The 16,650-nt window shown below is 36.9% G+C and overlaps 1 protein-coding gene across 1 annotated transcript in view; it reads right to left on the minus strand.

The window, feature by feature from the left end:
- The window catches only part of GUCY1A2 (guanylate cyclase 1, soluble, alpha 2), a 165,871-nt gene that overhangs the window by 123,882 nt on the left and 25,339 nt on the right, over nt 1-16,650 (minus strand). Inside the window, exon 5 of the mRNA XM_008586840.1 lies at nt 16,079-16,200. Within this exon, the coding sequence (XP_008585062.1) occupies nt 16,079-16,200 (122 nt within the window). The remainder of the gene's footprint in view (nt 1-16,078; nt 16,201-16,650) is intronic.

A 16,650-nucleotide genomic window follows, 5' to 3' on the forward strand; every position in this document is an offset into this window, starting at 1 on the left:
GGAAAATAGATATCTGTATTTATTCCTCCTCACTAGAGTGTACACTTCAAACTGTTTTCCAGTATCGTATTTGATTTCTTTGTCTTGCACCATTCACATTTTTCACACCCAATTCCCTTTTGATCGTGCATATATAAGATGCTGGGCTGGGTAAGGAAGCAATTTAGGGCCATGAAAATGAGAAATCAGTGGCACATGTAGGGATTGAACTCATAGCCACCGACTCCAGCATCGTGAGTGAGGCCACCCTGGAAATCATTGAACTTAGCTCCCCAAGCAGAGGAACTATCGTATTTGTTACGATCTCAAAGTAGATCTGACAGAATACTAAGCTGTTTGCTACTACCACACCCTGACATATTCCACAAATAGAACACAAAGGAGAGCCTGAGACATACAAAAATTCACAAAAATGGTTACTTTTAAAATTGGGAGAGGAGGAGACAATACATCTCTGAATTTCCTCATTATTATAAAGGAAACTATAATCTGATTTTCATTGTTTAGTGGGTGAAAGGGTGTGTTCTTACGAACTCTTCCACTTTTGTAACATGGCTGTGGTCATTTTCTCTGAGACCCCTTCCAGTTTTTGTACATACCCACACACATTTTACATAATTGGATTCATAATGTTCATAATGTACACAAACACTTTGTGTTTAGCTTTTTTCTTTTCATGTGCTATTTCATCTCTAATGGATGCTGGGAATGTTTGTAGCTGTCAACTCTCAGCTGAGTCTTGCTCTGGGCATTGGCTTCAGCTGAAGACAGCTGCCTGTCCAAGATCCTGTCCCCTCCCCAGGGCTGCCTGCATCCAAAGGGAGTTACTTTGGAAGGAGGAGAGTTGTGATACAAAGGCTCCGTCTTCTTCCCTCAGTCAGGTGCAATTCTGAAGAGACCAGCTAAGACCTCTGTCATGATGGCATCTGCACAGCACTTTGACTTTTTCCTCTGCCCCATTTACTTTCTTCACATCCTCACAAGGAAACAGTCTGATAAAACTACTCAGCTGCACACATGTGCTACCTTTCATGAAAAAAGAATGACTCAGAGGGAGGAGCTGAGAGTCACAAAGGATTATGTGCAGGTTTTGAAGCCTAATGGGGTTTGCCTGGTTGGACCATTGTTCCTGAGGACACTACCCAGTAGCCTTCCTGAGTGCACATCTTCCTAAGGAACCAGAGCTCTAACAACATCATGAACACTTCCCCCATGCTGTAGTGTAATCTTTTCACATAGTTCTCACTTAAATGCTGCTTAACACTCTTGTAAGCAGGGTCACCATATTTTAATTGACCGTTCCCTTACAGTTGGACTGTTAGTTCTTGCCAATATTTTGTCAGTATAAAGAATATTCAATAAACATCATCAAGCCATTATTTGATGTTTCCTCTTCCTGTTTTGAATTAGGTCTTTGAAAAAATCTTGGGTGTGGGCCATTGCTAAGATAAAGATATGAAGATTTTTAGCCTACTGATATTAAGGCTTTATAGATTACAGTATTTTAAACATAAGTCCAGCAGTAAGATACACCACTAGGATACTAAGGAGTTGGGACAGATTATTTTCTGTATCATTGTGTCTTTAACCCAAGATCTACAAAAAAAAAAAAAAAAAAAAAAAAAAACACTTGAGAGGTCCAAAGAGAAAAAGAGAGCAGAGTGATCTATAATTAACGTATGCAGCATTCTGCTGAACTTGGTGAGTAAATCAGTACTACACAAAGGCAGCACTTAGTATACAATAAATACTTGTTGAGTAGATGTATGAGTGAACAAATAAATATTCAGGTTACTTTAAATTTTAATTTAAATTCAAAGGGGTTTATTAACACAGAAATGTAAAAAATATGGATTGGCCCTTGGCTTTAAGATCTTAAATCATCCCCACTCCAAAGCCCAAGTAATGGTGGTGGTAACAGTGATAGTGCATGTGAGTGTGTGTTTGATACTCTTTTATGCAGAAGCTAGCACAGAAGGGACTAAATAAAAGACTTAGGAAGAATAAAGTAAAGCAATAGCCAAAAAAAGCACTCAGAGTCAACCAGAAAATATAACCCAAGTTTGTAATTACCTCACCAGGAGACATACCACAAATTCACAGAAAGGAGTGCCAGAGACTAGAAGATATTACTGAAAATTCCAACTGTTAAATTTGGGGGCACGTGAAGAAAGAAAGAGGGTGTTAAGTTGGACATGATATATCTAATAAGATGCACTGACCAATCCTACAGACATTGCATAAGCAATCATTTCCTGTTCTCATTTCTTATAATGCCTCATGAGAATCATTTCTCAGAACAGACTAGTCTCTTCAATGCCTTATGAGCACAACTTGCTCATTCCAACCTGCATCCTGTCACTCACCTTCTCTCCACTGGAACACCCAGAGGAGAGCAGCCCCCACTGCAGAGTAAGCAGAGGAGACAGAGAAGGGCACTCCACTTCTTAAGGAGGGGAGGGAGGAAAAAAATATGTCACATAGGAGGTAGGGAACGTAAAAAACAGAAGCAAGGGAAGGAAGGAAACAGTACCAAAGACTTCGTTTATTCTTATAGACACCTTAATAGGTAGGCTTAGGGCTACCTGACCCAAAAGAGTTATAAAACAAAAATGTCTGAATTTGAAGTTGTTCCCATAAACTTTGTATCATTCCCTCAACACTTTTTAACTCCTAAAGAAAATAAAAGATTATATGAGAGATCTTTCTTAATATTTGAAAGCAAACAAAAAAGCATTATCCAAAAGGTCAACTGGATCTAGTATTTCACAGGAAAAAGATATTATGAAGCTGTGAGAGCTGGAATTTACACATAATAAAAGATACCACATTCTTTTGGAAGTTCTTCTTTAGTGTGCTGCAGAAAAGAATGACAATTAAAAGCAAAAAAGCAAGCTGGTTTTTCTCTTCCCAGCCCATTCTCAGCTCTGACAGAATATTGTTGCGATATCCTTTCTAGCTTTCAGAGCATGTCAAAGATCAACACAGTTTGTTTTTTCCATCCCACTAACAGTGGAATGAATGGTTGGCCTGGTGCCCTAGAAGGCAAATAGATACTTGAGATTTTTTTTAGGCTTGTGACTACGAAGGTATTTCAAAAAGTTTGTGGAAAAACAGAGTTCAAAGATAATATGAATCTTTCCATGAACTTTTTGAAGTATACTCATATGGTAACCTTGTTCTAAGTGCAAGTCTCCTAGTGTAGGCAATCTTCTCCTTTTATAGTGGCCTATAAACTTAAATTCTGCTGTCTGTAGAGCCTATACTTCTAACATCCCAGTTTAGTAGTAAAGGTTACTACTAACATCCCAGTTTCACTACTCAGAACTATCCAAGGACTTAAATAAGTGCATTCAAGTTCCTATGTGGTAATGCCAAGATTTACTCTACCCTGCAAATCTCTCCTATTTGCCTAAACATGCTAATGTGAGAGCAGAACAGTGGTCCGTGAATGCCACTGTCACTTGGATTCTTGCCTCCCACTAGCAGGACTAGATTCATCCTATTATTAAGTTTGTTCCCAAAGGATCGGGTCTGTGAGGTCCAAGGCAGCATGAAAATGTGTATGTGAGTGTTTGCAAGGATTGGAAGAGTAGGAGAGGAAGGAAAGTTAAGGAGGTCTTAGGCAGAAGACCTGAGATGACATTTATCTGTCTCCTATGTTTGCTTAGCATACTAAATATGTTCGAAATCTGGAGATAATTCACTGAAACCCCATTATTTCTGTCAACAACTAAGATTTTAAAGAACTAAATAGATAAATATCTGAAATGGACACCATTTTTGAAAATGATCCTTCCAAGAGGGGACTAGCTTGTGCTAACACTCTAACCTCCTACTAATTTAAAAATCTAATCAGTGGTGATAATTTTAACTATCTGTAGTTATAGACACAGTGTTTTTCATTATCTTCTAAATGGTTCACTTCACACACCTATTAGCTCAATTTAAACACTAAACACCTACTTAGAGTGACGTCCTTCTTCAAGTGAAAATTCTAAGTAACTAATTGCACAGGTTGCTATATGCAGATACAGAAAGCACTGCTACTTAATATAGACACACTTTTATAACACATTGTAATATTATCTAATGACTGATGAGAGACTGTGAAAAATCATTTATCCTGGGTATTTAAAATGTCAGGGAAGCAATCAAAAAATCAGAGTCTACCAAGAAGAATATGTCAATGAGTGATGAGGCTTTTGAATTCAGAGAAATATTTGGGAAGTCCAAAATTATCATAATGTAACAGTAAAATAAATAAAATGTGGAACATTGGAGGAACCAATCACCTCTTCTGATATCAACTGCCCTGCAACATTAGATAAACGGAGTGGGACTGTGTTCCAACACTATTCCACTTTCATCTTTAAGGTTCATATCACTAAATCAGGTTATAAGTGAGGCCACAAAACTTGAAGAAAATAAACTCCATAGACAGCTCTAATCTGGATATTGGTTATATAGAATTTGGTACTTTCATGGATGATACTTCAAAAAACCAAATACATTTAAGTATAAAAATAGACTACAAGCTCTTAAACTAACTTATGTGTGTTATTTTAGTTTAATTTTATGTTGTTGTTTGTTTCTTTGTTTATAATTGGGGCTACGATCTAGTAGAAATAGAAAGCCCCTTTGGATTTGTGATCTATTTTAAGTTTTACTTTATTCAACGATTTTTGGAAATGTTTATTTTTATATAATTTCAAACTTTGAGGAAAGTTGCAAGTACAGAAAATACCCATATTCCTTTACCAACTTACACCAATTTATGAACAATTTGCCCCATTTGCTTTCTTATTCTCCTCGTGCACTTGCTCTCTCCCTCTTTTTCTCTCTTCTCTTTCTTTCTACACACGCGTGCGCGCGCGCGCACACACACACACACACACACACACCTCTCATTTGAGTATAAGCCTCACTGCCTCCTTCTTGAGACAATTGCTACTCAGAAATCAGTGAAACCAGAACTTTTGTCAACCTCCTTCATATTAAGGTGAATAATGTTTTTTAAAAAATTCATTCCTGAAGCTTTAAATCCAGAAATACCATTGAAACAGCACAATACTATAGTCATGGAGAAATCTTATATGAACTGCTTAAATGAGTTTAAAATGATTGTCATTAGCGTATTGATTGCTTAAGCCCTCTCACTCTCTTTTACTTTCTATTGTCTTACTTTTCTTCACAACATACATTGCTCTGAAGTTATGTCATTTGTTGTGTGTTTTTTTTAATTGTCCACTTCCCTACTTTCTGTCTGTTTTTCTCCCTGCACCTACAACAGTACCTGAAAATAGAAGATACTTAGTAAAAATTTGTATTGATGAAACAAAGCACTTAAAACTGTTCCTTTAATAGGGCAAATATTTCTTTTTCAATACTATATACAAACTTCTCTGGATTAATAAACCTTTTCCTGCAGTTAATTCAAAAGTAAACTTTAGCACAGCTAAAGCCCCAGTGATCATTCAGAACCCCGAGTTAAAGAAGTTTTGTACATTTGCAACAAATTAGAATGTCTTGATTACTAAATTTACCATCTAAAATACTAAGCTTAAATATGGCTCTAAAGCAAAAATGTAATGACATATTAAGAGAAGCAAACTTTTTAAATGTTTGGCAGATTGGTATTGTTGCTTTATATTAAAGTGTAAGATTGAGAACCAGAATAATGAAAAAATAAAGGTTTTTTTTAAAAAAGAGGTAAATGGAAAATAGCCTGAGGTACTAAAAGCAAATGAAGAGGCAAAGGAATTGTCCTAGAACAGTGTGGGGACATGCACAGAATCAGAAGGAAGAGAGTGATGAAAAGTAGAAAAGTGACGGCCATCCGGTATTTTCAGTCAGAAATTCCAGGCAGTAATAACCTAGTGGAATAACTCACAAGAATCAGGATCATTTGTCACTGGTCTGATTGTTCTTTGGCTGAAATCATTCTCAATATCTCCTCTGTAAAGATCCTAAAATGACTCTGTGCTTTATGAAAGCTCATAAGCCTTCCTTTTCCTACTGCAGCAGCAAACTCTATTGCCCAGTTTATTTTTCCCTAGGCTAAATTTGTCCCCTGGTGATTAATAGGATTTCTGTTCCTAACAGTAATAGTGGAGAGAAAAATGTTACCTAAACGCCTCAAGTAAAAGAATATAGCAGTAACTCAGCATTTTACTAAAGTGTTTCTGACACTGGTTTGAACAACCACCTACCGCATGTCTGTGTAGCGTTAATGACATAGGATGAAGAAAGGAGGGATTTACCCAGAACTAGATATGCCCGCATGTCCAGAGACAGGAGAACACCTGAAAAAACATAGTATTCTAATTGTACAGGGCATATGATGGCAATGTAAACCAGAAATCGTCAGCATAAGGGAGATTTGGTGATGAGACACACAGAATGCCAAAAAAAAGAAAAAGAAAGAAAACAACAAGGAAAAGTGTGAATAGAGCACAGAACATCCAGTAGGCTTCATTGAGCATGTTACTCTGAAGGCAAGGAAAGGAAGCAGGGTCTCGGTTCCTGTTTGGAGGTCAGGAGCAGAACAAAAATCCTGAAGAGAAGTACAAATAAATAAGAAGAATTGGGTGGAGTACAAGGCAACAACACGTACTCCAAAGTAAGATAGAAAGAGAAATGCAGATTTTAGAATCTCAACTAGCAATAAGTGTGATGGTACCAAATTTCCAAAGAACTAAACTAGAGCTTCAAGAGCAGGATTAGCCTGTTAACTCCAGCTAAGGTGCCAAGTCATGGAGGCACAACAGAAGTATCTGGGGAGCTTATTTTTAAAAATACAAATTCCTGGTCCCCACCCTACAGATGATCAATCAGAATGTCTGGGCACAGTGTCCACAGACCTCTTTCTTTTTTGTAATGTCTCCTGATGATCCTATTGTACAATCACTTGTGGAATGTGGAACCCACTGATCTAGTGTCTGGAGTAGAGATAATCATTTTGGGAATTAGAATTCAAATCAATAATGCAAATCATATTTTCCTAGGAAGGGTAAAAGCACAAATTTATAAATATTAAGATAAAAATTGATATTTTCAGGTTTGGTTTTCCTTTTTTTATCCTTATCTGGCTCTGGACAAGGTTCAACCCTGAATGTTATGTGTGAGTCCAGAATTACTTCTGTATCCTTATGAAAATAACATTTGTTTCTTCTTCAACTGATCCCTATATATGCTCCATTGATTTCTTTTCATACCTGTCACCAACACTCAAGGTTCTCCCCCCATACCATCAATGATTCATCTCTTCTGTAGGGACCCACAGCTGGTTCTTCTGACTCCCCTTTTCTACATGGGAAGTGAAGACTAATTCTTCATCTTCCCCACCCTTCTCACCTCTCAGCAATCTCTCTACCCCACCTGATTCTGGACCATAACAGTGGTGCATAAACTGTGTATGAGCTGCCAAACTGTGTACAAGCTGCCCACAAAGGCTAAATAAAATTCATTTATACCACAGAGGAAAATTCCAACTAGCATTTCCAAATCTACACTTTCTTTCTTCACACTGGAAAACTACCATTTTGCATCTTAAGTTTAAATCAGACTTGATGGAAATATAGGAAAAAGCACAATACTCCAGGAATTCAAAGTTTGGGCTCAAACATATTAGATTAAAGTGGATATCACTTTAACTGGGTACCATTATGGGTAAGAGAAATAGGGAAAGAAAACACCAAAACATATATGAAAATAATCTACAAAAACATAATGGTCCATAGCTTCCCACATAGAAAACACAACATATGGAAATTTTTAACAGAGCAAGCTTGTGGAAAATAAATCAGAAGATATCAATAACGTGTACTAACAGTGAGATTATAAAGCAAATTTACATATATAAAATGTCTTAATTTGAGTAACATCTTTATTGTAACTCATAAAACTTTAGTCACCAAGTTTATTTAACTTAAATAAATTCCAATAGATATGCTGTCAAAAGCACTTCAGACTGACTAAAGATCTGAACTCAGGGCTAATAAGAATGACAGCTCATCTAGCAAAGAATCTAGGATGCACGAATTTAACTCTAGCCTTACCTAAAACTTCACTGATTGTCAGAAGAATTAACCAGCATGTTATTAAGATTTGTAGTTGAGTCAAAGTTAGAGTTATGTAGCAAAGTACAGTGAAAACAGAGAAATAACATAATCGGCAAAAATAGGTAGAAAATGACTGATTTAACAAAATGACCCATAGGTAGAAAATGACTGATTTAACAAAACTTATCAAAGAAAAAGAAAACGGCGGGAGAAGAGGGGAAGGTAGTGTGTTCGTTTGAGCTAAAAGATTCAAAAGGAGTAAAGACAAAAAATAGTATTTAAAAAAGTAAACATGCCAAATCACTATAAATTTGCTCCATAAGATGTCAACAAAATGAGCTATGAGTTTGAAATATGAAATGATATGCGCCCACGATCATGTTTCTCAGAGAATAAGGAAAGAATAAACTTCCTTCTAACTCATATATTGTGGTTCTGTGTAATTTGGAGAGAACTTGTTTTCTGATCTTTGCTTACAAACTATATATATATTTAGGAAGTCAAGGTATCCCCGGATAGAATGCAGACTGTAATAAAAGTAGGTCGCTGTATTACATATGTATGAAAAAATTTCACTGGAGGTGGTAGGGTAGAGATCTACTAACCTAAGTAACCATGGAAATGAGTGGAGTCTGTAAAACTCCAAATATAACTCCATACTCCAAAACTGCCCATAGGCATTGTATTCTAGGTGATAAAATTGTTTCCTATGGGAGTTTGTGTTAACAATTCTAAAACAACTATACATGCATACTGGAGTTGAATAATTAAGTAAATGGATGGTTACAGGAAGGCAGGTTTCTCACTGTTAGAATAGAAGGCTACAGGCAAGCAAGGAGGAAAGGTTAGAGAGAGAGTAATCCATATGGTAATGGAGTAGAGTAGGAGACATCAGCATAATATACACATGAGTATATATTTCATGTATACACAAGTTAGTATACACTTATATTCCCTTACTCTGTCAGCTGAAAGGGCCTTGAAACAACAACACCCAATAGCAATGAGTACACTCAGTGCCTGTAGCATTATTTCTAATACTGTACTCCAAATAAAGGGATTCAGGGCTCCCTAGAGAAATGTCTGATTTTAGGACCAGGGTAGGAAATATACAAGATGTGTCTGGAGTATCTTTTAGTGCTAGAAAGTAAGAAAGTGCTCAAAACACACACACACACACACACACACACACAATGATGGGTATATGCCAAAGCAATGATGGACACATGGGCATATATAGAAACACACAGGAAGCAACTAAAAGAACTAGCCAATACTCTTCAAAACTGTCAAGGTCATCAAAAAGAAGAAATGTCTAATAAACTGTCACAGACAAGAGGAGCCTAAGGAGACATGACGCCTAAATGTAATGTGGTACTTTGAGTGGGATCCTGAAACATAAAAAGGACCGGGAAAAAATAAGAATATTTGAATAAAGCATAGAATTTAATTAATAATAATGTATCGGTATTGGTTCATTAATTGGGACCAAAGTACCACATTAATATAAAATGTCAATAATAGGGGAAAATGGGTGTGGGATATATGAGAACTTCTGTATTATTTTCATAACTTTTCTATAAATCTAAAACTATACTAGAATTAAAAGTTTATTTAAAAACAAACAAAAAAACTTAATGGGAAAAGAAAGCTAAAAAGCAACCCACTAAAGAATTTAGAAAAAAGAACAATACACAGTCTGAAGAATTTAGGGATATGAGAAGTTGTCCTCCCTCCACACAAAGAAGAGGTGCCAGACAGGAAGTTGCTAATGATAGGGAGACAGTGCAATAGACATTCCCTAAGAAGACAAAAAGAAAAAAGAATGCAAAATGACTGTCATGTTTTTCCAGTAAAAAGGGGGAGCTAAGTGTGAAGAAATTTATCAGGAAAAATGGGAAAAAGTCTGTCACAAGACTCAAACAAAAATGCTCTTAAAAGAGAAAGAATATCTATAGGAGGGAAGCCACTTTACATGTCTATTCAATATAATTGTATCTTCTAAAACTGATCCATATAATTTAAGGATCAGTTTTTACTAAAGTGTTCATGTTATACATATCAAAGGCAGTGTCCATGTTCAGTGGTCTCATTCCTTTTCAGGTCCACCTACTACACCTAATCATTTTTTTTTTTATTTTAACTTCTCAATATACATTGTAGTTGATTTTCGTGTCCCTTTACCTGTTCCTGTTCTCCCCGCTCCCTTCTTCCCCTCCCCTCACTACATCATATCTGTTTACCTGTCTTAGCAAGTTCAAGGAATTGTGATTGTTGTGTCTTCTTCCCCCACCCCACCCTTTATTAGTTTGATATTTATTTATTTATTTATTTATTTTTAGCTCCCACAAATAAGTGAGAACATGTGGTATTAATCTTTCTGTGCCTGACTTGTTTCACTTAATATAATATTAGAAAATTATATTAAGTGAAACAAGTCAGGTACACCTAATCATTTCAAAGGAAGTATGCAAACAGAGAGGAGGAAACAGAAGTTCTCTCCAAATTACATAGAACCACAACCCAAGATCTATGTTAGGAATTATTAAATGAGATACTGTGACAATATTCCTAAACTTTTCCAATAAAAAGAAAAAAAATAAAATGGCATCAGAAGTTCAGCCGTTTTGTAGGCTTCATGCCAGCCCAATGATGTCTTACACATTAGGCCACCTACATAACAAGATCAGCTTGAAATCCTCAGGCCAACACAATTGGCACAGCGGTTACTGTAGCATAACTGTGGAACCGCGTCTGTATCATGAGGGCAAATACCATAGCTCTTCATGTGCATTTTCAACACCTGAAGTCTAAAGAAAAGTCATACTATTTCTAAATTGAAAATGATCCAAATTATTTTTGATACCACTTGTCACATACATGTTTTCCCAAGGACATGTTGAAAGATCAATGAAATAAGCAAAATGTGACATCAAGACAGTTCTAATAATTCAGGAAACTGGAAAGCCTGTGTATAATTAGCATTACAGGAGCGATGACATGATGATATCCATCCAGCCCTGGAAGGGAGCCTGAAGGAGTGGAAAGTACATGGGATTTGGAACCAGACTGAACTGGATTTAAATCCTGCCTCTGTGGCTGATTAACTCAGACTGAAGACATTAACAAGTTATCCTTGCAAAGTAACAGTTTCCTCACCTAAAAAAAGGGAGCAAGATTGAGCTGAGAGGTCTGATGCAAACATTATTTTGTGAATATTCAATAATAATAAAGGCCAACATTTATGTGGCATTTGTTTGTTATATAGCAGGCTGTTCTAAGTACTTTATATAAATTAACTTGTGCAATCTTTCTAGCAACTCTTGGAGGTATGTAATTATACTATCCTATTTTACAAGTGAGAACTATGAGATACAGAAAGATGAAGTAAATCACTCCGCTCCATGCAGCTACTAAGTAGCTGAGCTGCATTTTCAACCCAGATAGTCTGGCTCTAGTCTTCACTCTAAATCACTGCATTATAATAACATTATTGAGTTTTCCCCCCCCCAACCATCTTAACTCGACTTCATCTTATTAAAACACTGAAAGTATTTACTTTTACTGAAAGAGAAAACAGATCACTTACAAGCTATATATAACTTGAACTGTAAAGGCAGAATTTGCTTAGTGCTACCAATCTTAATTCATCGGTAAAAATGGTAAGTGGTTATTCCACTAACTAGCTCTCCAAAATGCTGAAAACGTTAAACATATTCTAATAAATGAAACAATTGTATGATTTACAGTGATCCCAAGGGAACTCCCAAGGTAGTCTTAACCCTAAATAGGGCTAACTAATTCTTCACAGTTTTATTACCAATTAAAAGGTTCCTAAAGGCACACTCCAAGTCACAATGAAACAAAAAAGTACATACAGGTTGACATGTAAGCAATAAATCATTACTTACAAAAAACAAATGGCAACAACAAACAGCTCCATACCAGCTAGAAATTTTGGAATCTGTGGCACATTATGAAGGGGTCTGATTTCACAGTATTTCAGAATCCCTGATATGAAGAATATATTGTGAGGAATAAAACCCAAAGGTCCTCTCCTCCAACTTCCTCACTAGCACTTTCCCGACAAAATAATCCCATGATAACAGTACTCGCATTCTCACTTTAAATGTGTTATGTTTTAGAGACAATAAAACACCACTAACAAAGACCTTTTTAACAGAGAAAACATTAATAAACATCCTTTCACCACTATGTCCTTCCTGACTATTTTGAGAGAAAATGCATTTAGCAAGGGCAGTATAAAATTATTTTGTGCAGTACTTGGCAAGTAACTGATGCTTACTAAAACAGTGAACGTTCGTTTGCTACAATTTATCAGTAAATGAATTAACCTAGAGCCCTCATTTCTATTTGATCTTTGACCTACTGTGGGAAGTCTCTTTCCTACACCATCCCCCATCTTGTAGCTCTACAATGATTGAAACACCCACAACCCCCTTAATTGTATTAACATTTGTTAAAACTGAAATAATGAAACCTCGTTTATATTTAACTTCTTACAGCAAAGGAGACTATACAATTTATCATCCTTCTCCCTTACCTCTCTCTACTCATTCGTCTGCCTCCCACAACACTACCTAAACCCAAGCGGCAAGATCAAGTGACAACGTTTCAGCAGCAAACCTGGGATAGAACGTGCTTCACAATACCATTCAACCATAACAATTTCCAAAAAAATACTAAATGCCATGCCTTATAAGAGTATGAACACATTTTTTAATACTTAATTTGAGCTAAAAATAGGTTTTGCAGATGATGGCTAGAAAAGGTTTACATTTTTCAGACAACTAAAATTAGATCATGTTGGTATGCAAAAGACATTATGTACCAAATAAAGCAGTAAATTTAACACTACAAGCCTCCAGCAGGGAGGGCGTTGTTCACAACCATCTTTCATTGCATAGCCTTTTCCCAGAGTGTCAAGGGCCTCTTTAGAGAATTGTACTGAATTGGCACAGCGATTACCAGAGCACCAAAATGAGATGAATAGATGGCAAAAAGCAGACTGACTCAATATCCCTAATTTGTAAATGACGACACTAAATAGAAACAACCAGTATCTATGCCACAAAAGAGAAATAGATGGCAAAAATTTTGATATCTGGAAACCGCTCTTTGGAATTACTGGAGGGGCATGAACCAAGGACTCTGTAGTGAGCATGTGTTCCCAGGGAGTCCTACAGATGAGGTGAGAGAAAGAATGTATGACAGAGGCATAGCTGGTCTTCCTCAGCTCACTTTCTCCCTTTCTTCAGGTCCCCTTTTTTATCCTATGCTACCTCCTAAATTCAAACTTCAGCATTAAGAGCCAGGAAACAAACTATCCAGAGTAATGTATACTAAGTAAATAGAGATGGTGATTTGGGGAGGAGAAAAATTTGCTACTGTGATCATATTTTCTGACCTATGACTTCAAGTCTTTTTTGATGGTAAAGTATAAATGACATGCAAATGAATGAATAAACAAACACATTCCTGGTCTCTACCACAACCCTGTAACAGGTTAAGAGGTAAAAGAAATTTGTATTTGCCAATTTCAGTTCACCAATATTCTAACCACACTCCCCAAAGGTGATAAATATAAATCATAGAGTTGGAAAATTGACCCCTGGCATCCCACAAAGAAAGTTCTGTGCCACATACAATCACTCCCCAGAAACCTCCTTTTCCTGTATGCTGTTTTTCTGGTCAGTGAGTTAACCAATTCTTTCACTCTCATAAGTTATTGCACAAGAGATTTTAACTGTATTTTTTTTAAAAAAAGATAAAATCTAAGGAAGCCAAGATTAATCATAGTTTAGTGACTTGTTAAAAACAAAGTTTTCACTGAGAATAACCAGTAAAGCTGATATTATTGTCCTCAGAGAATCTATATTTCAAGAGTTACAAAAGAACATTATTCAAAAGAGAACAGCTACCTCTTAGGCACATAATCTGTTGGATCTGTGCCAACAGCAGGTGGCAGGTATTTAGTTTTATTCTTCAGAAATTTAAATTTTACATGATTGTGTTTTAAATCTTGAGAACATCCCATCATTACTCAGGGGGAGAGAAAAATCAGACCTAATATCTCTTTTCTAGAAAAAGATAATATTTAGGGAAATCTAAACGCTGTTATATAGGCAACTTTTAAATAATAAGCACCTAAAACTAACCTTTCCCTAATGTCAGCAGCTGGCACACTGCATGATGCTCTTTTCACTCACTGCTTATGCTGCATGTCATGGCAACTTTTGAGGGGCAACTAAGCTGTGCTGGGCTAGCAGCGCTCCCTCGCGGTTACCATGTCAAATTGTCTGACCCAGGGTTTTTTCTCTGTGGGAATTCCGCACACTCATTTACAACTCACAGCTCAAATACCTTTAGCAATCCCTATATATTCATTGTCTTTGAACAGTGCTTACTCCCTCTAACTCAGTGATTCTCAAGGTGGAGAGCATAAGGAAAGCAGATGTGAGGAGCAGGGAAACATTTAGAAACTGGATAAGTATGGAGCAACTTTTCAAAATATTAAACATCTCTCCACCAAGATTCTGAGACATCCCTCTTAGACAGGCATTATCTCAGCCCACCACCTGAAAATCACGATAAGTCAAGAGAAATGAATGTTACAGTTAGGAGAGTCTTTGAAAATACAAAACCAGAAAACATTAAACAGCTCTTGGGTAATGCCCAATCGTACCCCTCTTTATTCTTATCCCTCATCTTCTCCAATAATAAGGTTTATGTGGGTAGTATGACATCCCTGCTGTTGGATTAAGATTGAGGTAAGTGAATCTTTGGTTTTCCTTTTCACTGCGCATAACTGTCTTGCAAGCTATTCTAGACCAACCACTACATCTGTATGCCTCCCCAAAGAAAAGGCCTCCTATCACAATATTTTGTGTTTATGAAAGATACCTAGGATGAAGTATGGACAATTGGCAGTTTGGTTCTCAGCTTAAGTGTAAAAGAGGTCTGCCTCTGGGAGTCAGACAGGCTTAGAAAAATCTGGTAGACTCATGGGTTGAGATCACCTGGAATCTGTTTATAGAAGGAACTCAGGTGTCTCCAGGGAAAGTACTTATCCTAAAGGAAAAGAAAGACATGGAAACAAGTTTGCCTCAGTCTCCATCCCCTGATTCTGAAGGACGGGTGATTTTGTGTTTCGCATGGAGTCAGTCACTGAGATTTATTGTTCCCAGCACCCCAAGGATTCCTATCTGAGCCATAGGAAAAAGGAGGATTCCAAAAAGAACTGAAAGAGGCATTTTTCACTAAAAACTTCTGTAAGACATTAGGGCTAAAAATATTCCTGCTACGGTATCTACTGTGCGTGGAGTACAATGTAGCTCTCACACACCCGGAACTTCGGATAGTATGATAGTAGATAGAATGGCTCAGTTATGGTACCTTAAGGCTGCATGGTTGGGTGCAGTTTACAACAGTACTTGGTAGCCACGTTGGGAGCATCAAAAAACAGCTCCTCTGTCATAAATACTAGTATCTTCAATATGGAAACTACCCCAGCCCGAAGCAGGGCACAGAGACCTCAGTAGATGATGGGCTTCACTGATACAGCTGCGGAAGGGACATCTGATATGTAGAGTCCATTATAAGCACATGTGAGCCACCCTCCAGCCCTAAGCAGGGCTTCCCAGAAATAGCAGAGTATGTCTTTGAGAGGAAGGAAAGATCCTACATAGGGCCATAGAAATATGAATTACACAAGGCTAATACTACCAGCATATAAATATTTGCAAACATTTCCCTGGAATGTAAGTATTTTTGTTAAAATGTTTTTCAGTCTCCAAGTAAATGGCATGCATGTAATTGCCACTCAAACATCTTCAGGAGTATTGAAATTAAACCACTTGAAGACAAGGTCTTGGTCTCAATTTGCCATATTCTCTAAATCTCTCTTGAGTAAAAATTGAAACGTTTACACCTTTACCTTTCCCTCTTCCCCTCTTTTATTCTCTCTCAACCGTATAAATATATAATTAATATACCGAGTATATTAGCAGTACACTGAAGAATTCCTGAGATGTCTTCAATTTCCTCTTTGTTGGAATGGTCTGCATAGGAGCATCTGTTGGAGATGTTGTGGAAATTCTTTTCTGCATCCCTATAACTAAGAAGAAAACAAAATTAGCATATGGAGAAATTTTTTGAAAGCATCTGTGAATGCACTCACACACACACACAAGCACATGCAACCTATGCTTTCAGCGTAATCACATTTCAAAATAACTGAAGCTTTAAGTCATACTTCTGGCCCAACCCACCATTCACATCAGCATTAGCAGTTTGAACCTGGAACTGGAGAAGGTCATTAATAAGAAAGCTACGTGTGAAAAAAATGGAGGAGGAAAACAAAAATACATATATCAGCTTTGTATAGCTAATGTATCCCTCAGAGTGTTTCACTGCTGCTGGTAAACTGTTTCTATAAGAAAGTTGTCTACAAAAAGAAAAAGTAACAGTACTAATTAGGTGCACTGGAATTCCACTATGTTGAAAATAAACACACCTCATCCCCTATCGTAGTCAAGAAGATAACAGTATGGAATGGGGATGACAA

Source organism: Galeopterus variegatus, unplaced genomic scaffold, assembly GCF_000696425.1.
Source record: "Galeopterus variegatus unplaced genomic scaffold, G_variegatus-3.0.2 Scaffold4152, whole genome shotgun sequence".
NCBI classification, from domain to species: Eukaryota; Metazoa; Chordata; class Mammalia; order Dermoptera; family Cynocephalidae; genus Galeopterus; species Galeopterus variegatus.